This window comes from Zosterops lateralis (assembly GCF_965231275.1).
Source record: "Zosterops lateralis genome assembly, chromosome: 2".
NCBI lineage: Eukaryota > Metazoa > Chordata > Aves > Passeriformes > Zosteropidae > Zosterops > Zosterops lateralis.
Window position 1 is genome coordinate 31,852,541 of NC_139763.1, and position 25,419 is coordinate 31,877,959.

A 25,419-nucleotide genomic window follows, 5' to 3' on the forward strand; every position below is an offset into this window, starting at 1 on the left:
TTTACTATATATATAGCTATCATTTAATATTAAAACTGTCACTTTCAGTTCATTGTTGCCTTTTACAGGAAAATCATTTGCTAGATGGTAACATAAGGAACCTCTTTCTCCTAGATCTGTATTTCCAAATGTTTAGCTTTGATACCAGTACCCATGGCAGCAGAGATTCCCAGCTTTGTGCTAGGCACAAGAACAGAGGAGGCACATGTGGCCTCTGTCCCAGTTAGCCTCTCCTGCCTTCATCACATAAACCCCCACACTGAACTTCCTAATCTTCCCCTCCTCATGCACATGCGTGGACAAAAGCCCTAACCCGAGGTGGGCTACAGTGATTCACTACAGTGCTTCTACAGCAGAGGCACAGGGGCACCAGCACTCTGCAAGAAAGGACTTTCAATCAGAAACCAGGGAACATCATCTCCACACAGCTCACTGGCTGTGACATGGCCTTTGGGCTCCAGTCCACAAGGAGCAGGATGCAGGTTGGGACCCACCCCATTCCATCTGTGTCAGCTGTTAGCACCTTCTCTGCTGCAGGGCCAATTTGGGATGCCCCCACCCTCTTCCATGGTTCAAGCAGCAATTATGTCTTGCCAGCAGAGGTTTCAATCCTACAGTTTGGGAACATCAGGTTCAGGCAGTGTGAAATTTAATTGTAATATTAAAAAAAGGACAAGATTGAACAGTTTGTTTTCTACAAGCTGAATTTTTCTCTTACTAGTGAATGTTTTAATTTTTTTTTCAATACATTAAATAAAAAAGCAGCAGAAATTTAACTTACATTTTCAAAATGCAAGTCACATTAACCTTATCATATTCTCACATAGTAGACTCCACCTGCTGTGCAACTCATTGTCCTGTGGACACACCTTTAGCAATGTTGTCACTAGCATAGTGATTTCATTTGGGCAAAACTTACTGCCAATAAGACTCTTGACCAGTTCACTGTACAGTCCTGGTGGCAGCCACTGTTCTGGCAGATCAATGTTACAGGCTTCAATCCTTCCATGCTTTACATCCATATTTACTTTAACATCAAGAACAGAATCTTCATAGGCCATGTTAAGACATGTGCTAACGCTGAACTTTGGTGTCTTTCCATAGACCCATTCCCAGGTTTGTAGTTCTTTAGTTTTGTTACTAATTCCAGGAAGCAGAGTCTCATCAGCTGGATTTATTAAGGTGATATGGTGATCTATCTGGTGTTGCACAGCATATTCTTTAGCAATGGCATCCAGGATTCTCTCAGAAGTTAAACTAGCATCCTCTTCAAAGAGATTTTTCACTGAGGCAGGCACGCTAGGAGTGGCATTGCTCTTTAGCCCTTTAAAAGGACTTTTTAGCACAGAAGATAAAACAAACTTATCTGCATTACAGAGTAAGGTACAGTGGTGATAAGCAGTTGTCCTTCCCAGCTTTGCAGCAGTGCCTGAGATTTTGTATTGCTTGTTTAGCAAGACGTCGTATCTGTCAGTGACATGTACATCTAACTGGGGTCGCAAGGCTTTCAGTGCCTTCACAACGAGCTTCAGGTTTCCCATTCGTTCATATTTTTTTCTGGTCGTGAAGAAAGTCAAATTGACATTACCTAAGTCATGGTAAACTGTCCCTCCTCCACTTCTTCTCCTGGCTAGTTTTATATTTTTTTGCCTCAATAGCCTGAGGTTGCACTCTTGCCAGGGATTCTGATGTCTCCCTATTACCACAGCAGGGGAATTTCTCCAAAGGAAAAGGATCTGTTGCTTCTCTAAATCCACGTGGTCATGGATCCAGTCTTCCACAGCTAGATTTTGATAAACATCATTAGAAACGGACTGGATAATGAGGCCTCCACTAGCTGTGCTCCAGAAGCAAGCTTTTGGAGTCCTGAGGACGCAGGACCGCCAAAGGCAGTTTTTAAATGACTGGAGTACCATGTTTTTAATAACTGGAGAGCGGATGGAAGGAATGCCTGCTCTGCTAACGCAGAGTGCGGCAGGAGCGCAGCCGGCTCCTGTGACAGGAGTGAAAGGCCAGCGGCGGGCATGAGGCGGTCAGGCTCTTCCCACAGCAGCAGTGGCGCTCCAAGGCCCGGTGTCCCCGGTGACGCCGCTCGGGCCTGGCGGGAGCCCCCGGGACAGCCGGCGGTGCCAGAGCAGCGCTCCTCCCAGTCCCGGGGCCTGAAAGACCAAAGGAAGAAAGGGAATGTGTATTTTCCCCTTCATTCAACGCAGCCTTACTAATGCGGTTTCAATTTGCGTAGTCCAGCTTTGTTAAGGTTTTCTGCCTTCTTTTCCATGGGGTTCCTGGCGCGGCGTCCCCTCGTCCCCGCCCGCACACCCCGCCGGGCGCCCCGCGCTACTCACGGCGCCAGGCCCCGCACTCCCGGCGCCCGGCCCGCTCCCTGTCCCGCTCCCTAGGGGCTCCTTGGAGCCGCCGGCCTCGGGAGCGCCTTCCGCTTCCCGGGTGAGAGGTGCAGGGGCGGGCACTGCGCCTCCCTGCGGCCGGGGGAGGGCCGGGGGAGGGCCGGGGGAAGGGCCGGGGAGGGGCCGAGGGAGGGCCGGGGAGGGGCCGAGGGAGGGCCGGGGAGGGGCCGAGGGAGGGCCGGGGAGGGGCCAGGGTGGCGGGCTGCAGGCGCGGCTCGGGGTTCGGTGGGTGCCGGGGTCCCGCCTGTCCCGGCGTCGGCACGGCACTGGGCGGGGGAGGGAGCTGGGGAGAGCGAGAATGACCAGGTCACAGAAGCGGTCGGGCTGGGAGGGATCACACTGGGTGGTCATCTGGTCCAACCTGCTCAAGCAGGGTCATCCCAGGGCACAGGATTGTGTCCAGACGGTTCGTGAATATCCTCGGTAAGGGAAACTCCGTACCCTCTCTGGGCAGTGTGTTCCAGTGCTCGGTCACTTCCACACTAAAGGTCTTCCTCATGTTCAGGTAGAATTTCCCGTTCATCAGTTTCTGGCTGTTGCTTCTCATCCTATTGCTTGGCACCTCCAAGCACCTCCAGGCACCCCTTCTCTCTAAGAAGAGCCTGACTTCATCCTCTTCACACCTTCATTTCCAGATACTTATGGGCACTGCCCACAATATTTACAGAGGGGGCAACAAGAGGCCGGTGGACGATGCATAAATTGGGTGATTTTTCATGCAAGACCCAGATGGGCAGTTCCTCTCTGCAGGATATTCTGGATGCTACAAGCTTTTATGAGTTCACAAGGAGACAGAGTTAACGCAAATGCACAGAGATTTGTGAAATACACTCTCTATGGTGCGCATGAAGAGATAGAAGCTAAATGTCAATAGCGTAATTCATTAATAAGCCGGAAAGTGATCAAAGACTAGATGTATTGCCGGCAGCAGATTGTCTTCAGATTTGCATGTAAGCCATTCTTAAAGACTACCAGACCTTAGCTATAATTCTTCTTCAAAAGCTATTGTCTGTGCTTAAGCTTACTGTGCTTAAGCTTAAGATTGTACCATGGGACAATCTTCAGTGCCAGCTGAAGTTTTTTATCCACAGTAGTATCCCTATGGGCAAATATGTGATGTATTTCTCTTGTTCATAAATGTCTATTTCCAAAAGGTACATTAAATGCCTTTGTCCATTCTGCCTTAAAAGAACTGTGTGGGGGTAGTAGGGTAAGTAAAAAGTAAGGAACCATCATAACGTGCGTGCTGGTGGTGATTAGTGAGAGAAAGAGACTCTAAAAGAAGCTTGATGTAATGTGTGTGCCAGCACCTTTAATGTTGTATTGTCATATTTAAAAAAAATATATATAAAGCAATTTGAAATGGACATAACTTTTTGCTGAATTAGACTGGTAATAATTTTTCACTGGAATGAACTATTCTGTAATGTACAAGGTAAAAAGCATATGGACTTTGTCCATGAAAATATGCTGGAAATCATTGTTGAAGGCAGTTGACAAAATGCAAACGTGAACTCGTGCATTCTAGCACTGGTCAGAAATATGGAAATGCATCTTGTGAGGCAACTGATGTTACTAAAACCCCCCCAAAATGTGGGACCACTTTTCTCCGTTTTGGCACTTGATTCTTGAACATTTGCAATGTGTCATTTTGCCACGAGGTGTCCCTAAAAACCTACTGAGAGCTGTTGCAGTCTGTGTTTTTCTAATCAAAAACTGTTTTCATAGCTAGAACCATAATTTGGTAAAAAAGGTAAAGTGTGCAGAATAGTAGGTGGACAGATAAAAATGTCATGGGTCTATTTCTGATAGGCTGAAGGATGAAATACACATGCAACAATAAATGCCTTCCTATTGTTGAAGACAAATCCAGCAAGATAATTAGAAATAGTCTGACAATAAACAAAAAATATGAATTTGTTTATCTCATCTGGATTGGATGTTTAAATTTTTTTATGTCTCAACTACTATTGTATAAATCATGTATCTGTAAAATACACCAAATATTATTTTCACTTTTTAGAACAGTCCTGCATATGAATTTAATCTCTTTTTTGATCAACAAAGCATTTTTTGGTATACAAAAAGCAATGCAACTGCTCTGCACAACATTAACCAGCATTAAGATATAAAAGATAATTCACTGTATGTCCCTTAGAGGATATCTTAGACATACCAGAACAAAACCAATTAAAAATGTATCATTTCACTCCTAAAATTAATTTTTATGAAGAATAATTTTATTAAAGTTGTGAAAATATGAAATGCCCTTTTCACATCTCTTTTGGAGATAAACATGATAATGCAGAGTCTCCTCTTCCACAATGCCAAAATCTGAAATCCAGGATGGGGAAAGGGAAAATAAAAAGACTTGTTTCTCTAGCTCTGTTTCTGGAAGTTAAAATCTTCCGATTTCTTTTCTGGCTTTAGGTGGAGATTGTATTTCAGAGGTGTTATTCACTCCTAATGTCTGAAAAGGCAAGCTGTATCCATGAGTGCTTAATGCTGGCTGCTTGCCAAAAACCCCGTTTTTCACCCTGCACTGTTTCCAGAATATTAAACCTGTGCCTCTGTCTAGCAGAGAAGAGAGGATATTTTGTCTGGTTCCTCAGCTTGACTCTGGGACTACCTAAAGCAGCCTCTTTCAAAGGCTGTTTATATCCTTGCCATGAGCAGGCAATAGGAGTCTCCAGATTCACATGGCCTTCTTACCCGTTTTGTATCACTTTCTTCAAAGGCACAGTCTGCTTGTCCCTGTCTGTGCTATTCCAAGAAAAGATACATGCAGCCAGAGGTAAATAAGAACTCCTATATAAGAAAACATAAAAAGTAATTTCTCTCAAATGATTTTGTTGGTGGAATAAAGAAAAGCTTAATTAGCCTTGTAATACTCTGATGTTTTAACTTCACAATGACTAATATGTTAGTCCTGGCATTAAAAATTAAGAGTAAGTTCAGACTGGAGTTTATCATGTGTGTGAGGCTGCTGTTTGAGACTGTCAAGGAACAAGTGTCGTGCAAAGAGTAATAGTTATTTTGGATGATACAACTGGCACAGTCTTAGAAATAGATACATAAATTAGATGGGTTTTGGATAGAAGATAAGGTTTAATTAAAGGAAACTATTTTCACAAGATTAGGTCAGTCTTATCTAACACTTGTTTTGTTTTTGTCAGGCCAGAGAGATTGTGTGGCAATTGCTGGAGTTTTCATCTGTAAAAGTTTCTCCTTGGATATTAGCTTCTGAAAGAGATGAACCCCATTAGAGTAGAGGTGTTCAGCTGAGCTCCCTGAGCTCACTGTCAGTCCCACCTGATTAGCTGTGGCAGTTTCAGAATACCCATCTCTCTCTTGGGGCTGGACTGGCAAGACTTGGTTGCTTGGCTTTGTCTCTGAAATCTTCTGACCTGTAAGCATTGCTCGTGCTGCCTTTCCCTAAGGCTTTTGCATTAATCACTGGCAAGGCCTATGCTTCATGTGAGGGCCCGGGAGGTTTGGGTTAAAGGTGCTTTAAAAGAATTCTTTAAAATAATTTCACTCAAAACAACAATGAGTGATGGTATTGCATGTGTCTGAGTGTGCCAATTTATGACCCATCCTCCTGTTTCCATCCCCAAACAACTGTTAAAAATTTAACCATTATTTGAGGAAGTCATTCTTTTTATCTGCCTGGGTGTGGAGAGAGTGTTGTCACTTGAGGAGAAGCTTGGCTTAACTCCCTCCTCCAACAGAAAATCTTTTCAAAAAGATGTAGCAGCAACCGGTCACTCAGTATTCATTTATACTCAAAACCAGAAAGAAATATGAGCATCTTTCCTTGGCTTTAGTGATGTTTATTGAGAAACTGCTCTATATCATAAACCTGATACAGAAAGTTGAATTTTCATAGATAAGAGGTATTCAAAAGCCTCCCAAGATGAAACCAAGTAGAGAAATAATAAAAATTTCTATGAAACAGTGTTCGTAAATACTTATATCAGCATTAATGGGGAAAGTGGTTTACTGATTATTTTGTACAAGATTTTATGATGCATATTTTTAAAAATTATTTTAAAGAATATTCCTAACCTCTCATTTTGCTTTGCCCATAGAATTTCAGTCATATACACCTGTAGGGACAACGGATATTATGATCATCTTGGAAGGCAAGAGTAAAGGAAATAAAAGTGCTGAGATTACATGCTTGCTAGAAAGCTATTTAGGTAACCTGTTGTGCTGGTACTGAGCCAGAAGTCAGTATGTCCATCATAGCTGCTTGGCTTCTGTCCTACAGAACTCCTGGCTCAAGGAAATCAGTCATAGAATAGTTTGGGTTGGAAGGGACCTTAAAGACCACCTAGTTCCAACTCCCCTTTCATGGACAGGGACACCTTCCACTAGACCAGGTTGCTCAGAGATCCATCTGGGCTTATGTTGAAACCTCGAGACATGGGAACTCCACAGCCTTTGTAGGCAATCTCTTCTAGTGCCTCATCACCCTCCGAAGAAGTGAATTCTTCTTGAAAACATTCAATTTCTGCTTATTATCTAATTTAAACCTTCCCTCCTTCAGCTTAAGGTCATTCCCCCTTGCTCTATCACTACATTCTCTTGGGAAAAGCCTCTCTGTAGCCTTCTTGTAAGCTCTGTTTAGATACTGGAGTCTCCATGAAGCCTTCTCCATTGAAAAAATTCACCTTTCATGGACCTTAAGCAAACATGGTGGCCTACTTTCTAGTATGAAAGTGATAATGAATATTTTAAAAATTCATTATATATTCCAGTACAAATCTACCCTTGGTTTTGAACAGATATATTTCAAGTTAATTAACATTTATGTCCCTTTTTTCCTTGTTAGATCCATATTAGGAGGACATTCAGGCATATTTGCAATATAACAAAAAGAGAAAATACAGACATTCAGAACTTACTTTAAAGTATTATATGGATATTTATTTTAATTAGATATCTCCTTCATATTCATTTTGAAGAGTGTATTTATCCATTTTACATTGAAGTATCAGTAATTATAAAAGTTCTATTTCAGTGCATGCACTCTCTCATTTATGCTAATACAGGTTACGTTACAAACAGAATCTGAAATAAAGGAAGGGAGTCACCTTCAAGGCTTGATGCCTTTATTAAGTCACTGGAAAAGGACAGAGACTGCTATAAATGTGAGATTGAGAATTTGTTGAAAGTGTTGAGAAACACATTCTCAAGTCTTAATGAACCTCTACTTGTGGCAGCATAAAAAAAAAAGTCATTCATCCAAGTGAGTTTGGGAAATCACTTTGGAAGAGAAGGAATATATTTTTTTAGAACATATCTCATGTTAAAATACTAAAGCTATAACTTCCAGGAAGGAAAACTAATTAATTGTAAACAGAAGGATCCATAAGATGGGAGTAGGCCAATAATAGAAGTTTTCAAACCAGCTATAATAAGAAAGTGTTTCAAGTTTTGTTTCTCTACTTTAACACTGTATCACTGTATTCTTTAGGGAGTGGTTTCTGATCCAGAAGTCTTGCAAATATTGAGGGACTGTAAAGAACTTGAGTCAACGTGGAAAATAAATGAACATTGTGGCAGAAATTCAGGGTAACTTCAATGTTTCAGCAGCTGAGAGAGACAAAATTCTTGATCTTTATGGTCAGGTAATTTTATTTATATTTGTGTGATTAACTGCAATAACAAGGTAATGTGCAAGAAAAAATATATTTTTTGCTTCGTATGAAAAAGAAATAATGCAAAGTATTTGTTTAAAAAACAGAAAAAAGAAGTTACGGAAATTCTGTGATTTGAATCTGTCAGTTCAATATAAGTTTGTAAGTGCTGTCATGAGTTAAAAATGCTTTCCTGAATCAAAGAATGTGTGCACAAATGATTACTTCATCTTCAATATTACACAGTTTCTGGGATGCTCTACATTACCAGCCACAGGATCCAGTAATACATTGATTATCCATTCCGTGTTTCTGTTATTCTACTGTTTTTAAAAACAGGCACAGGAGGAGCTTTCCCAGCTTTGTCAGGAAGTTATAAAATGTGCCAGGACTCCTGAACGCACTGTGACAGCGCAAGCTGTATTAAGACACATGGAGATAGAAAGGGATACAGCACTGTCAGATTTCCAAAGGATGCCTACAGAACATGATACCCTCACGGAGCAGTTACAAGGTTTGGTTCTGTCCCATCCCACCTCAGCCCCACCCCATAGGTTATTTAAACATGAACACTACTTAGCAGTGTAATTAAAATTGCTGAGGATTTCTGTTCTGATCCTGAGAATTAATTGCTTTACAAGTCTGTGGTGAGTTGAGTCTTGTTCTATATGAGATTTTGTTGCTGCTGTTATCTGATACAGATTTCCCAAGAAATTGCGTTTAATGAAAAGGCTCATTTGGAACAGAGAATTGAGGAGCTTGAAACTACTGTTCACAATGTAAGGGAAAATAACTATTTATGGAATTGTAAATAGAATACAGGCGATGTTCATGGTTAATCCTGCAGGACCAACCTGATTGCTATCAGGAAACAACAGGCTGAGGGCAGTGGATGTTATTTACTAAGACTCTTTCCCCTCTACTCTGCTCTGGTAATACCCCACCTGGAGGACTGTGTCCAGCCCTGGGTCTCCTACAATAATAAAGACATGGACCTGTTGGAGTAAATCCAGAGGAGGCCATGAAGATGATCAGAGTGGGCTGGAGCACCTCTCCTACAAAGACAGGCTAAGAGAGCTGAGGTTTTTCAGGCTGGAGAAGGGAAGACTTTGGGGACATGTTTTGGCACCTTCCAGTACCTAAAGGGGACCAACAAGAGAGCTGGGGAGGGAGTTTTCACAAGAACATGTAATGACAGGGCGAGAGGGAGTGGTTTTAAACTGGAAGACAACAGGTTTAGATTAGATAGAAGTTAGGAAATTGTGACTGTGAGGGTGGCGAGACCCTGGAACAGGTTGTCCAGAGAAGTTGTGGATGCCTTATCCCTGGAAGTGTTCAAGACCAGTCTGGATGGAGCACTCAGCAAGCTGATGTAATGGAAGGTGTCCCTGCCCATTGCAGGAGGTGTGGAACAAGATGGTATTTAAAGTCCCTTCCAACTAAAACCACTGTGCGATTCTGTGATTTTAAGACTGTACCAAGCTTTTGACACTGTTACCCATAGAGATCTTATATCCAGGTGAGGATAGGATTGTTTCACCTGGAGTAGGAGTGGCTTAAGAGGGACATAAGTCCTACCTGCCAGTAGGTATGACATCAAGAAATCATAAACAGGCTTTTTACTGCAGTGTTTGGTGGAAAGATGAGCAACAATGGGCATCCATTGAAATGAGAAGGATTCAGGCTGAATACAAGGAAATACTTGCTTCTGATGAGGGCAGTCAAGCAGCCCCCAGCCTTGGAGATTTTCAAGACTGGACTGGACAAAGCCTTGAGCAGCCTGACCTCAGAGCTGGCCATGCTTTGAGCAGGGATTTAGACTAGAGACCTGGAGTCTATTCAGATGTGAATTAGCTTATGATTGTGTATTACTAAGATGCTTCAAAGCTAAATGTAATTGCACTGTTCTGGCAAGTTGTATTTAATATGGTTTAAGTTACTTATGCATGCAGCTGTTTGCTAAGAAATGAGACTAAAATAGAAAATGAAAACATTAATAAAATTATTATAAATCTTAAATTTACTCACAGTCATGGTAGAACTTGATTTTTTAATAAATTAACATTGATTTCTGCAGTATATCTTTCTTCTAGATCTTGTGGTTATAAATTCTGGTTTATCTTCTTTTTCCACCTCAGCCTTATCAAATCCTGTCAAGCTTATAAATATAATACCACAGATTATAATATTAAATGGAATGCATCTGATATGAAGAATACACTGTAGGCTGAAATAGCTCTGAGTAGTAAATTAACTTTAATCACACGCCTACATATGACGTGTAGTGAGTATTGGGAGCCCTGTTTTAGGTACATCATCTTATTTCTTCAGTTCTTTTGGTACTCTTTGGGGACGATGCATCAACATGAAATTCATGGCATTAGTATTGAAAAAGCTACTGAATACCAGAGGCTTACTGACTTGCTCTTTAGAGGCCTGACCTTTGATTATAGTAACACAGAAATTAGTACTGAAAAAAATTGTAAAGGAGGAGAGGGATGAGGTGAGAATCTTTGTACTTTAAAAGAAGTGTTTTAAATAATTTCGAAAGGACAGCCCTTTGAATGTTAAGTGTAACCATTTTAATAAAAAGATAGAAGTTTGTTTAAACTGAAGATTTCAAACCAGCTTTGCTGGAGACTGCAAAAGACTTTGGATTTAGAGGCCTAAAGCCTAAATAGCCTAAAGCCTATTGGTCATGTTGTGTCCCAAACCATGATTTCTACCTTCATACACCCATAATGTTTTCTTTTATGTTATTTTGCACTGAAAAGTTTTATTGTTGATCAATGACAAACATTTTTGTCCTCGGGCATAATTACCAACCAAAAATGAAAATATTCTCAGAGATCTAAAAGATGGGAAATTGATTTACCTTCAGAAGAAGTGAAAGTCACATTTCAGGTCTTTGCCAACAATCTGCAGTAAACTGAGTCAGGCCTTGAGTAAATAAGCTGCTTGGACATTACTTCTTCAGCAAAAGATTTGTGCTAAAAACAGAGTAAAAATTGAAATAAATTCTATAAATCAGCTCTTTTTTTTTTTTTTTTTTTTTTTTTTTTTTTTTTTTTTTTCCTCAGCTGTTAGTGTTTGATTATATTTATAGTTGGATAGTGAACAGTTAGAACAGATGTCCAAAGTGGCACTAATGAAAGACACTACTGATTCTCTGGAAACTGAGATGAAAAGATTGACAGGAAAAGTACTGGATTCTGAAACTGAGCTGAGTTGACAGGAAGCTGAATATGCTTCTCTTTGGTAAGTAAAAGTATGTAATTGCATTAATTTGACTAGTAACATCAGCCTATGCTCACTGTTTTTGTAACTGTTATATGGCTCAAAGGGAAAGGAATTTACAAAAGATGCTTATGAGCCATCCTGCATTTTGGAATGAAATTGTTTTCCTCATTGCTTATTTATATGTAAATGTTCTTGTCTTATTGATATGATGATATGGTGGAAACCATCTTCTGTGAAAATTCACTTACTTTAGAGTTAGGAGCTTTCTATTAGAAACTAGAGGGATTATGGGTTTTGGTAAATAGCATATGAATAATTTTATTTCCATTTTTATTTTATTTTTATAAAAACATGCAAACATGCATAAACTAGTGAATGTCATGTTGTTGGTTTTGAGAGTCTTGGAGCCTTTTCATGAGAGGAAATAAAACTGACTTTTTGCTGGTCTGCTGCTCAACTGGAGTTCCCAGCCACGATCAGAAGCATAGTAGGACTAGTCAATCAGAGCCTTTAGGGAATAAAACATATGTCAGTGAATGTTGCTTTATAATAAATAGTCAGATTTATGAACACTGTTGAATTGTTGAAAACTAGTTGCTGCTACCAAAATATCTTTTTCTTTACACCCCCAAACCAAACTGATAATTCTTTTCAGTTTCTTGAACAGTGTGAGAATCATTAATATTACTACATTTGAACAGATATCTTGGTTATAACTTGAAACAGGCCACGTATTCCAATGGATGTCTCAGGAGATGATTTTGATTTTAATTATTTTTGTGACTTTTTTATAATCACCTGCTGCAAAAAATTTTTACTTTTCTGTAATCCTTTACATGATTATTCAGAATTTAATATCCTGAGATTAAAGTTAACATTAATAAAATATCTCAAACAGTCTAAAATAGAAAAATCCCAGTTTTTCCTATCTTTTGCAATTTTAGTGAACTTTCCAAAAGAGAAAAAAAAAATTCAGTGTCTGAATTCTCCTGTTTAATGCTTCTGCTTTTCCAGTTTATTGAATGAAAAGACAGAACTGAGGCTTTCAGAGATTCAGTGAAGCCTTGTGAAGAAAAAACTTGAAGTGCAACTGAACCAAGAGAAAATTATACATTTAGATGAAAAAACTGGTGAGTGACAGATCCAATTTTTATAATAAAATTCAATAGACTAATTTTCATATTCTGCAGTCATCTTTTTTCTTTTTTTAATGGATTGAAAGAAAAGGCATTGAATGCAAATAAATATACTTCTGAAAGTTTTAACATTTTGAATGCAAAAGTTGTTTTCTTTCATTATTGACAGGTTTTTGCATTTTAAAATTATGTGGCAGAGCTCTGGTAAGTGTAAGTTTCAGTGACAACACATGCTGTCAGCTGAACAGCGTGTGCTGGTAGCAGTGTGCAGTGTCTGAGCCTATCAGTTATATTTGTGATTTGCTAAGGTAGTGGTAGCACTTCTCAGCACCATAAAATACTGATGGTGGAAATCAGGAAAACATGCTTTATAGTGTATTGCAGAATATAGCCTGTACTGTGTGTTGCACCTTTTTTATATTATGGGAGTAAAGGAAATGGATACAAGGATTATTATTCCTGTAATGCCAAGGGATAAGTTCTTCCAAAACTACAGCTGTAGAGTGGTGATTAGGGAAAGCCCTAATGCAGAGCAAGATACTGCTTGTCTTCTTTACAGCAAGGGCACATTGGTGGCTCTTGTTCAGCATGATGCCCATCAGGACTCCCAGCTTTCCTGCCAAGCTGCTCTCCAGCTGGGTGGTCCCCAAGGTACCAGAGGTCCCTCTGGTGCCAGAGGTTGTTCCTCCCTAGGTTCAGGAATTCTCTTTATTGAACTTCATGAGGTTGTTCTCAGGCCATTTCTGCAGCTGCTGAGGGTCCCTCTGGATGGCATCATGACCCTCTGGTGTATCAGCCACTCCTCCCAGTTTATTACCTCTTGGCAATATCAGGAAAACAGTCTTTACTTCATCTGTAATTACAGGCTGCAGTCTACATGTTGCTTCTGTCTGTAGTGATTCTGTTTAAACTTTCGTTATAATTCCAAAGAAAGTTATTTTTAATGATCTAAATATTTGCTCTTGAAAAACAGATTTGTTCTGAGCCATGTAATTTAAGGCCCTGATCTAAAGAAGAATCCAGCTCTAAAAATATAATTTATAGATTATTATTACTATATTTTTAATAGGTGCATGCTTCAGTGCTTTCTTGAAGGGCAACTTTTGCCTTGTGTTTTTGTGTTTTAGAAGTGTATTAAAAAGTTTTAATTTCAAGTGGCTTGAATTAATAAAAGCTGAGATGCTTCTGATTGCATGCAGGTAACTTTTCAAGATAAAGTCTTGTACAACAAGAGGAGATCTGTACTTTGAAAGAAACCACTGCACAACTTAATGTGGAGAAGTCATCTTTGCAAGACTGTGTGGAAGAAGGAAGAGAGAGGATTGAGAGGATTGCTACTTTTCAGGAAAGCTTGGCAATTAAGGTGTGTTCTAATATTCAAATAGTCACAAAAACTAAATAGGGAAGGGATCTGTTGGGTTATCACACCTATCCTGTATTGGTACCTACTGCAGTGCTGTGTGCTGGTCTAGTTCTGCTCCAGGTTAAGGGCAGCAATAAAAACTCATGTTGACTCCAACAGCAGTAGGTTTGACCTGTGCTCATCATCCAGCTGAGTTCTCCTAGTAATTTTGCACAGAAGAAATTTCTGAACTGTGCAGTTCAAGACAGCCTTTCTGCAGTTCTTTTTCCTTCTTCTGTTCACTATTTCAAGCAATAATTCTCAGAAGTTCTGTGTCTGTTCTCCTAATAATTTTGGCTTTATTTTTCCTGACTGGGAGATAACCACTTGATTAATTAGCATACAAGCAATTCTGTAATAATTAGATTACTTAATTTTTTATCAGTCTTCTACTTTTTAAAATATAGGCTTTTAAAAAAAACTGTAATGTAAAAAGAGATGGAACTGATTAAGCTCTGATCAAGATTTTTTATGACAATCTAGCTGCTAAATAAACCATCTGGGTTTTTTTTCTTTTTAACTGCTACATTCTTTTACAGACATTTTTCTCCTTTCTAAGAAGATATAGCATTATTTATAAGTAAAAAACATATTTTTCACAAAAGAAAAATTTGATTTATAAAAATGCACATAATTTACATTTCACATAGCCTTTAAAAACTAGTTAATAAAGCCATAGACCTTCAATATACACTAATTCTTTTTTTTTTTTTTAAGGTACAAGCAGTACCTTTTTTTTGAGGTACAAGCACTTAAACCTTATGGAAAAAACCTTTCTTCATAGGTACTATATAAAAAACTAGCAAAGTACCAAACTGAGCTTGATGATATGAAGTTGAAAGCCCAGGATTCAAATGGAGATACTTTCAGGCTGAAGTATGTGCTGAAGTCAAAAGTGAGTGCAAATTAAAACTGTTGGTTTTTAACTAAAAATGAAAATATTAGGTATCTCCATAGAAGAATTTCCTTCCTAACTCAAACTTATTTGCATTCCCTTAATTTGGTTTTAGTAGTTTGAACATATTTTCATGGCTTTTTTTTTTTTTTTTTTTTTTTTCCTTGCAGTACAAAATGTAGAATTAATGTAGAATATGTCATTGTGGGAATATATATACACACACACACACGTGTGTTTATTAAACTTAAAAAATCAGACAGGGACTAATACAGAGACTTGGAAGTCTTTTGTCTTTATTACTTTATGGAATTAAAGTAAAAAGAAATATTACTGCACTTTATTGCTATACCTTATATGTCTAATGTTAACCTAGCCATTCTTAACACATGTTTATTGATCATTAAAATGTACTCATCTTGCACAAAACTCTGACTCTTGAGAAGTCTCTCAATGTTTTCACTAAATGGCAAAATTTTCAGTGGAAAGAGTATATCCAATGCCCTATCTGTAGGGCTATAAATATCCCTATTTTTTGGAGCTTACTGTAAATTATTAAATAAACAAGGTTTATGTGTTTGGAGAGAGAACTGTGAGCTCTTGGAGAATTATCACAAAGCCTGTGAACAAGGAGAAGGCTGGGAAGCAAAATGCCATGAAGCAGAAACAGGCTTTTCCTGTTAGACTGGCACTGAGCAGAGCAGTCTCAGAGCCACAGTTGGAAAGGGAAAATAGAGTCCCTTGGAACACAGATGGAGCAAGTGACTCGAAATCATTCTTTCCACAGTTCACCCTTGAAATGTTCTGATAATATTTTAAAATTATGTTTAATGCCACTTCTATTTCAGGGAGATTTTTCACCATGAACTGTATGCCTTTTACTTTATATAATAATATGATCAGAATTCCACTAGTCACACATGGGGAAAAAAATCTTAAAAAAAAAAATAATCAAGGAAGACAAAAGAATTAGATGTTCTCATGGTTCAGAATCACACAATTCCACATACCTGAATCACTTAAGTGCTTTGTCACCTTTGTCATGTTCCTGTCCCCGCTCTTCTTGCTTTGAGCTTCTTAGCCTTCTTTTCACCATTTTAGGTGTCCCAAAGAGCCTCTTCCCACTTGAAAATCTGAAGAACTTAAAGAAAAATTCACACCTTGTCTTTGGAAATACATTGTGAGCGTATAAACATGGTTTGGGGGTTCTCCAGTTATTGTTGCAGATCATTTCTGCTTCCTGAACATCACATAAGCTGCTGAGGGCTACTCAAGAACATTAGATACTCTAGAAGAACCCAACTGTTGCTGTTCAGAAGTGGACGTGAACACAGTAATAACAAAACAGCACAGGAGGGTGGAGTGGCAGATTTTGGCATTCCTTTAAGATATAATAAAAATGTTATATGGCTCTAGTTTGTCCAACAAGCCTGAAAACAGCAGTCATATCATCCTTCTAATTCCTTCCCTCATGACTGCTATTAATTATAGGAGTAAACAGGCCTCTTCATGCACACTATGTCAACATGTTGGGTCAGAATTCCAAATGTCATATTCCAGTTCATACAGTTACATGTAAGGGAAATATCTAAAACACAGAAGTTTGTATTCAAATATCCTAATGTGTTCAACACACATCTGTGTCCCTTGTGTCTTTTTTTTTTTTTTTTTTTTTTTTTTTTTTTTTTGGTGAGACAGAAATAGAATTAATGTGATGTGCTCCCATAAAATAATCTCTTTGGATGTCATTTCTGGTAAATCCTTCAAGCAAATCACAGTGCCTTACCTCTCACTTTGCTCTGTTAACTTCCTATATTCATTCTGCCACCCACTGAAACTTAAGGAGTTGAAAGTGGCTGACCAGGAATATCACTAGGCAAAGTCCAGGTATTTTTCAAAAAGGAAAAACCTAGGTTATGTTAACTTTAAATGTACAAAATTCTTAATGCTTTTAGTCAGAGCTGCTGCTGCTGCCTTGTGGACTCCAATTTAATGTGATCTCCTCATCTCTTAGTCATGCCTGAATTTATTTACAGGTGACAGCAGTATAAATATGACTCCAGAATCTCAGCATTCACAGATCATCTACATACAAAACCGAATTTTATGGCTAAACTAAGAGGATCTCATCTGAAAATAAAATGAGGTCCATGGTAGAATTTTCAACCTTATTAACTCTGCAAAAGGAGTAGAATTCTAGGAATAGAGTTTAAAATGCCAGTAGCTAATTTTAGCATCAGAAGCGAGAACTTGTCTAGCTTTTATATACAGGACTTATTTAAAGAAATAACTTTAAAGTTTACTGTAGAATAAATTTCTGCTGCCTCTTAAATTTTGCCACAATTACATAGAGATATTTTGGAGGATTTTGGAAACTGTTCTAATTTTTTCGGTAGAATTTTACATTGCTTTACTGTAGTATTTAACAACAGAAGCAGCACACAAGTCTCCTATTTCTGTCTTAAGCAACTCTCATGAAAATGGGCAGAGGGCCTCAAAACATACATTAGGAGAGAGTCTCTGTACTTGCAAATGTCACATCTACACCAGAACTTTGCATTAAACTAGATGCAAATCAAAGAACGATTAAATTAGCATTTAATTTCCACAGCAGAGAAGGTAGAAAGTGTATGTGAAATATATTAGCAAAATGAGTTATGTTAATTTTATACTTAGGACATCCAAATACACTTTAGGATCATGAATGATCACTTTTTCAATTTTTAAAATGTTTAATTTGGCATTTCTCAGGGGCTTGCTCCTCAAGGGGAATGACTTGTACACTCTTTAAAAAGGACTCTGTTTCAGACTGCTTTGCAGGGCTTCACTATGACCACTCATAAGTCTGGGCTTAAAATTACTGTTGTTTTGAAGAAAGATACATTTCATTACTAGGTAAGAAGAATAGCTGGAGCTGTTTATTAGCTATATTTGGCGTGGACTTTAAAATGATTGATTATTTTAGGAAGTATCAATATCTTTAATCTTTTCTTATTTTCCCTTAGAAATCCGTTTTTGTTGACCTTGATTTTTATAAAAACTACAAAAGTAATGTGTGATACACACATTTTTTGAAATTCAGTTTGGATAAACTTTGAAAAGTTGTTCATACACACTCAGATTATTCAGATATTTTCATTATGATTCTTTTACTGACCTGTCCATCCTCTGCTCCAGCTGAGACAATTTCTTGTTCTTTATAGGCTTCCAACAGTCTCTTTAAACCTTTATGCCTTTTGGAAGCACAGTGGGTAAAGCTGCTGTTTGCCAGTCAGTTATGCATTCCAGCCTAATGTGTGTGATGTCTTTCGTATCCTTGTGAAATCCTCTATGATTCTTTTGACAGGGAAGAGTTCCAGCATATGACATTTATCTGAGACTTTTATGAGATCTAATATGGCTTAGCCTCCCTGGATCCTTCTGTGAGGGGGATTGCTGGGACTGTGGAGAACAGCAACAGTTTCGGGAAAGAAAACTGCAGAAATGCAGTTGGACAGTTGGAGAAAAGTCAGTCAGAGGTTGGGAAATTTTCACTAATTTTTCCGTATCTTTCAAGCAGTAGTCTTTCATTAGCCATATATAACTTTCAGACAAGGCTCTTATTTTACACAGTATTCCAGTGCAGAATCTGCATTATTAGATTGCAGCATATTTATATTCAGAAGCGGAAACTAAACCTGATTCTGAATAATATTGTTCTTTCAATGTTTCTAATACTGTTTGTTTTCCTATATCTTCTTCTGTCCACAGTTTTCAGTATTCTTTTGTTCTGAAATACAAATTTAGAATATCAAAACTGTTTCCCTGCAAAGAAATTAGATTTTTGCGTGACAGTTCATAGAAAATGGGATCTTTCAGAATGAAGAAACTTTTTGGTTTAGTTCAGTTCAGTTCAGTGTGACTTTTGTTTTGATAAATGACAAATGCTTTTTTCTTGCCTTTTTTTTTTTTCTTTTCTTCTGTTGGCCTATGATCTGAGTTCTTCTAGTATCTTCTTCCTTTGAACACACAAATGGTTATCTTCTGAAATTTCTGAGAAATGTGCTGGAGAGTTTGTTAAGATGTCTCAGTTCATAGATTTCCCATGACCTTTGGCTGAGCATTATTGTGCTTAATGTAAACTAGGCTTGAGTAAAATACAGATAAAAGTTTTGCATCACCCCAACAGACTCAGTTAGTCAGACTATAATGCATACATTAAAAGATTAGGGGAAAATAGCATCCAGCTTACTTATGCTAAGATTAAAACAGGCAGTTTTCTTTGTCTCTGCAGCTGACCCAATACTGATTTGCCTGATTCTCAGTCTCCAGAATTATTTTTTTAATGTGTGCATGTGTAGCTATGTCTCAGGTATGGCCCTCATTCCTTATGCAGTGGAATATACTAGGTTTTTTGGGTATTCTTTTTTGGTTCCTCAAAGATATATAGATACTTAATCTCTTTGTTGGGATTTCATTCATTTTGCCTTTCCCCAGGCTCCTGTAAGTACAAGAAGTGTAATCTCACTTTGCTGGTGATGCTGGTACCGGTTTGTAGTACCACATGTTATTTCCTGTGTGCAAACAGTTAATCAATAGCTTCTTGCCTCAACAAAATGTGAAACTTCCTTCCTTCCTCTTCATTAATGATTCTGTCTACAGAATCCATTGATCCATATATTTCACAGTATTTTGTCATTTGTATTGAGTACATTTATTAAGATATAAACATTAGATGATTCTATAAATCTGACAGAGGATTTTGACTGGGAAAATATAATATTAATCATCCCTCTTGGAGTGAAAAAAGAAATTTGTCATTGATCCCAGAGTTCCTTTTTTATTTTTATCTTTTTTTTAAAGATTACCCCACTAGAATGCCAGAAAGCTTGATAGACTATACCTGAAACTTTAAAATCTTTGTTTATCTGCAGAGCAAGTGTGAGTCAAACCATACTGAAACAGAGCTGCTGAGGAAACAACTGGGAAATGAAAAAGCATCTAAGAAAACCTGGAATCTTTGCTTGTGTCCAATTGTGAGAATAAAATTTGGTCACAGAAAGCAAAGCAAGAGAAACACTCTGAAATTCAGTTTCTCAAGGAACAGCTTGCTTTAGTAGAAAATAATCTGTGAGTAAATGACCAGGAGAGTATTGCAGTTTTTCTCATTCTTTACAAGTGTATTTAAACAGAGGTGGTTTTATATTTAGCTGCATTTTCAAATGGCCAGTGTACCTTGACTACATTAATAGCAGAAGATACCAAAAACCTGCTTTGGATTTCTCAGTTAAACCATAATAGACTCTTCTTCATAGTGTTATATTTTGCTTGAAAAAATGTACTTAATCGCACTTGCATGATACAGCTGTCTTTTTAATTTTGAATAATTGCATGTGGCTACGTGCTTGGAGAATTACAGTTGCTATCTAATTACTGTGTATGGGCTTCGCAGTGCTGTGCAGAATCAAGATTTTACTCACCTCAGAAACAGAGCAGCTCAGTCAGAGTCAGAACTGGGTATCACCAAAACACAGCTGGGGACTGAGTGCTTTGATAGGAAAGTATGTTTTGTATTGTGCTTCCTGCAGCTAATTGGGGTGAAATGCAGTATAGTACTAAGGCTAATTAGTCAGATAAACAACAAAGTTTGGATTTACACTGCTGTACATCTCCGATGTGTTCAGAGACTATTCATGTCACTAAATTTAGTCTGTTCAGCTGTTACACATGTAACTCTAAATTGGTTGTGTAGGTTGCCTGCATAGCAAACAGAATTAGACAGTGAGATCAACTACCCTCTGGAACAGCCTGGTTTAGGATGGCTTAGGGTCACTTTCCTGAAGATGCTCATCTCTCTTCACTCATTTATACTAATGCCTGTGTTAATCCGTAGTGAAAATCCAGGTGACTAGTGGTTTATACAAGTGCTTTATCACTTACTAGTTCTCTGTACCCTCTGGAATGATTTTCACCTGTACCAACCCCCATTTTCCCAGGTACTGCTTGAAGTGCTATGGATGGTTCCCCAATGGCAGTATGACTTTTTTTTAAATTTATTTATTTTGCAAGAAGAGAGTTTAACAACATGTAGGAACTATTTCACATTATTTGGCCAAAGCACCAGAGAATGGTCCCTGTCCTGCTTCATGCATTAATTTTTCTATGTAGTCTTGGTGTCTTACACAGTTTTCTTATCTTTGAAACAACAATACTTTTCTATTTCATGGATGTATTGAGAATAAAATATTACAGTTTTGGGTATTATTTGGATATGTAAAAGAGGGAGCTAAAAGAAGCAGAGTTGATGTGACTATAGCACAGGTCTGAGAACGAGGTGTCTTGTTTAACTATTAAAATTTTGATAACTAGTAAATTGTTGATATTCTGTTCTTTCACAAGTAAGGACAAGGGGTCTGGAGAGGACATCTCTGCTTTCATGAAAGGAAATTAAGCCAGCTTCTTAGAGGCAATCTATTTTTCTGGTACTGGCAAGGGAAAACCATAAAATTTGCCATGTATGGAAAATACTATCATTAAAGTCAATGTCGTATTAGTACATAATGGAAGCAACAGCTGTGAGTAGTGACTGGTTTGGTTTTGTTGTTAGATTGAAGAAGTGGGTATATGGTATCCTTTTTATAACAGTGGCTGGACTAGTTGTGCTGATTTACTGCCTTGGTGCAGAATGGAATAATGCCTGAAATCAGAAGGTGGAAGTGCCAACATTGTCAGGTGTCATTGAATAGGCACCAAAACAGTGATACCAAGAGGCTTGATCCATCAGTCTAGCTTTTTCATTACCAGCCAGGAAAAGCTCTTCCCCATCCCTCCCATCCCTCTGACTGCAGAAGCAGTTTGGACTCCGGTGGAAACAACAGGTTTTAATTATTGTCCTCCCCTGGCTGTGGTGAGAAAACACAGGGACTGTTGGGCTTGCTGAGCTGCTGTTGCTAGAGCAAGTCCTTTTGTTGTCCCTAGATCCAGCTCCCTGAGCTAGTAGTGAATGTGATAATTCCTCAGTAGGCTTTAGTGACCTGCTTCAGTGGTCCACTCCACGGGTAAGTCTGTGGTAATGGCTGAGCCACACTGAAACCCAGGGGTTGTTGTAGCCACCCTACCTGGTAGCTTCCCAATCCAACACAGACTAGATTCTCCTTATGTAAACAACTGACAGACTGAAAGCAGGATCCCATGTACCTTCAAAACTTTCCAATGCATTATCCAATCCCACATACTTGCTTCTCATACAGCCAGATGCAGGAGATATGTGTTGATCTAATAGCCAGGCCCCATCTCTTGCACTCAAAATGATTTGACTTCCATTTTGCAACTTTCCCATTGGGGATTCCACCATCTCTTAAATAGCCATCAGTTTCAGAGCACTTCAGTAGACTCTAGTCCACTGGCCTTGCCAACTCAAACAGCACAGGAATACAACAAGCAGCACTCTTCTTACTTTTGAATAATCTTAAAATTAGGCTTTTCTTCCCTGAAGATGTTTACAGTTTTTAGTTTTAAACCTGCAGTTACCATGGCTATCTTCTGTCTTTCAGGGAAAATTGAGACAATGGATACTTAAATAAGTAGAAATAAATCTCAGTAAGGAAATAATACAAAGAGATTTACTAATCTGTCTTTCGGAGAAGTATATGATGAAAACTACATTTCCTTTTAAAATAAATTTTAGAAGCTGATGATCTTAGGACAAAAAAGGCTTGTACTGACTATGAGATAGTTTTAAAAATTTTTGAAAAAATGTTTAGTCTCAGTAAAATAATGTTTATTTAGGGAACTTCAGGAACTTCAACATCAGAGTTGTACAAATTCACATCAGTTAAGCTTTACATTAAAACCATCATGACCTCAACATTCCCATCATCAATTTCCTGATGGATCTCTGAAAGGATAGGTGTTTCCACAGCATTTAATTTCCAAACACTGTGTGGGAAAGAAAAATAAAAGCATGAACTCTGATACTTCTTGTCAAAGTATCAACTGAATTCCATCGAATCCATGCAAGAAAAGTTACAAGAACATTCAGGACCACAATCTTTTTATGATGCTCCTTTTATTTTGTTTTGTTTTATTGAATTGTATCAAACTATATAATCAACACCAACTACTTGTATTGGGATGCTGTAGTTAACAATTCTTAAAACAGTAATGGAAATAATGCTGCAGAAAATCTCAACTTGCCACTGTTTTGTACAAAGTGTAGATGTAAGTATTTTCATCTTTCTTACATAAAAGGTCTTAACTATCTGGTCTTTCTTCTAGTTTTCAGAGTAGTTTTGACTCTATATATGCCCATGTTTTTACAAGAAACATAAATGCATTCTCGAAGTTTTCAAGTACTCATAATCCTGAGAAGGAGCAAGTCCAGCTTTCTCTTTAATAATTAGTGGAATGGAGCTTCCACAACATGGAGTTACTCCCGGCAGTTTCAGTCTCAGCCAAGTTTCCTATTTGGTAGCTGCATGCTTGTTGCATCACATGTTTTTGATAGATTGATGGCAGCATGCATTAAAAAAATATTGCCAGTTGAAGAGGGAAGGAGTCTAATTTCATGACTTGCTCTTGAGATGATGATGTACTTCCAAGTTTAATTTGTTCACTGAGATTATTACCTTTGGCACTTGACTAATCTTTGCTATCAAAGGCTCCTCTAAGTATTAAAAATGGGTCCCAATAAAATGAGACAAGTTTCTTCAGATCAGTGAGCTGGTTCTGGTGCCCTTAGGAAGAAAGCACAGCTGTACAAGATACTTATTTTTTAGCTACTGTCAGTCCTTGATGGCAGGTACAGGGAGTCTTCATGCCTCTGATAGAAATGCGTCTACTCCTCCTTCAGCTGATTACAGTGTAGCTCTTAAATTTGTTGAAAGAAACATTGTGTCATTTGGAACAGTTTAATTTACTTTTAATTACCATAACACTTTCTTCTATTTTTGATAGTTACCAAAGAAAAGAGGAAACAATCCTTGTAGTCAGCACACAGATACTAACAATTATGGCGCTTTTTCTATTTGCATTACTCCCTTTTCGGGGTGATAAAATTCCATTCTAAGTAGTAAACTTCTGGCTAAATAACAAATGAAGACTAATCTTCTACAAGCTAGATTAGGAATTCAATTCCTATCTTGCTTGATTTTTTTTTTTAATTTTTTTTTCTAGTTTTGTGGGGGATTTTAGCTTGGTGTTTTGCTGCTTTGGTTTGGGAATCCTGGTTGGCCTTATGTGACTTTTTCACATTCCTAGGGTACAATGAGTTTAAAGAATAAAAATGAAATAAATGAGTCAGGTTTGTTTAAAATTTTCAGACTGTTTTAAGCTAAGTTTTTCTTAATTAAATCTATGTAGCTTTTGCATGGCAATGAAAATTTTTCTTCTGCTTGGTTATTTTCTATTTTTGAGAATTCAAGATACATAATTAATATATAATAACTAATATAATTCATAACTTGGGTTGGAAGGGACATTAAAGACCATCTAGTTCTAACCTTCCACTAGACCAGGTTGTTCAATTCCCTTAAACACTACTTAGTTACTTGTTTATGCTAGATAGTTTGGGATTGTTTTCATTAAAAAAAACCCAAACATGTAGCTAAAATAATAACTGAAATGTTGGCAGCCTGTGCTACATTTTAAAAGCTTAAATAGAAAGAATTTATCAGGTTTGTGTAGTGTAGTGATACAGAAATGATTGAAATAGCCTGTTGGAAAAGGCTCTCCTAAAACAGAGCAGAGATCTGAATCTGGAAATGTCTGCTTTGTATACATGATTTACATTTGATTTGCGTATTTGCTTTAATGTCCACAATACTACAGTTCTTGATAAATTTTATGTCAACCACTTCGAGTGTCAATCAAGAATAAGATGGAATAGTAGAAATGTATGAAATATCTATGAATGATGATTTCCCTCTCAGCTAACTCTAGAAAGATTTAGAAAATTCATTGAGACCAGAATGAAATAAAAACAAATACAAAATATTGCCCGAGAGTAAAAGCAAGAATATTAATGCAAATATTTGGGTTTAATAATCAGCAGAATCACAGAATTAAGACTTTTAAAATAGGTATTTGGGGACTTGATGATATATGATCTAGGTGTAAGTTCCTGTTAAGTAGTGTACTACTATTCCAGGAGGGTCCTCTTGGAGGGGAAACCTCTTTTTTCAACCACTTTAAGGCAAGTCACCAGGGATTGAAAAAGGTATTGTAGAAATAACTGCTAGAAATTGGAGAGGCTTCCTCCACAGCTAACGTGGGACTTGGCAATATACATGAAGTACGATGAGATAGTAATGTTGGAATCACTACTAATGCCTTTCCTTCTGTCCAGGTGCTATTTCAGCAGACAGTCTGTGATGAGAGATGAAGAAGACAGTCACCTTTTCCTTCTATGGAGGATGTGATAGCAGAAGTAAATTGGACAGTAACCTTTTCTTATTATTCAATCTTTCTCTGTGTATTTATTGTACCAGAGTCCTTGCTCCAGTAAAGTGAAAAGGATCTGCTCTGCAGTTTGTGTTGCAGACCTGGTGGGAAAAACCTTTTCTGTCTGATTTTCTTAAGTATAGGAGTCCAAAGCTTACCTTACACATGAAATGCGTTATGACATCTTTATACAATAAAATCCAATCTGTCAAATGATTTGGATTGACTGTAAAAGAGACTAGGAAGTTTCCTCGAAGTGCTTTCAGAATCCATATCT

General features: G+C 37.9%; 3 protein-coding genes across 3 annotated transcripts in view; 1 reads left to right on the top strand and 2 right to left on the bottom strand.

The window, feature by feature from the left end:
- The window catches only part of MRPL30 (mitochondrial ribosomal protein L30), a 143,006-nt gene that overhangs the window by 7,378 nt on the left and 110,209 nt on the right, over window positions 1–25,419 (bottom strand). The gene's annotated exons all lie outside the window — the stretch shown is intronic.
- Window positions 696–2,311, bottom strand: LIPT1 (lipoyltransferase 1). The gene has a single exon (XM_083882083.1). The coding sequence runs from the start codon at window positions 1,914–1,916 to the stop codon at window positions 798–800; it is 1,119 nt and encodes a 372-aa protein (XP_083738209.1). The 5' UTR covers window positions 1,917–2,311; the 3' UTR covers window positions 696–797.
- Window positions 7,104–25,120, top strand: TSGA10 (testis specific 10; the record flags this gene model as incomplete). Its single annotated transcript, XM_083854463.1, is given in 18 exon segments — window positions 7,104–7,121; window positions 7,888–7,967; window positions 7,969–8,041; window positions 8,390–8,563; window positions 8,752–8,829; window positions 11,157–11,279; window positions 11,283–11,308; window positions 12,305–12,347; window positions 12,351–12,420; window positions 13,626–13,639; window positions 13,643–13,789; window positions 14,613–14,727; window positions 15,292–15,400; window positions 15,402–15,484; window positions 19,200–19,252; window positions 19,637–19,702; window positions 19,708–19,832; window positions 25,048–25,120. Coding segments are annotated over 18 exon segments (1,470 nt in total).

Coding starts and splice junctions, on each gene's coding strand:
- LIPT1 (XM_083882083.1), bottom strand. CDS start 1,916: ATGGTACTCCAGTCATTTAAAAACTGCCTTTGGCGGTCCTGCGTCCTC.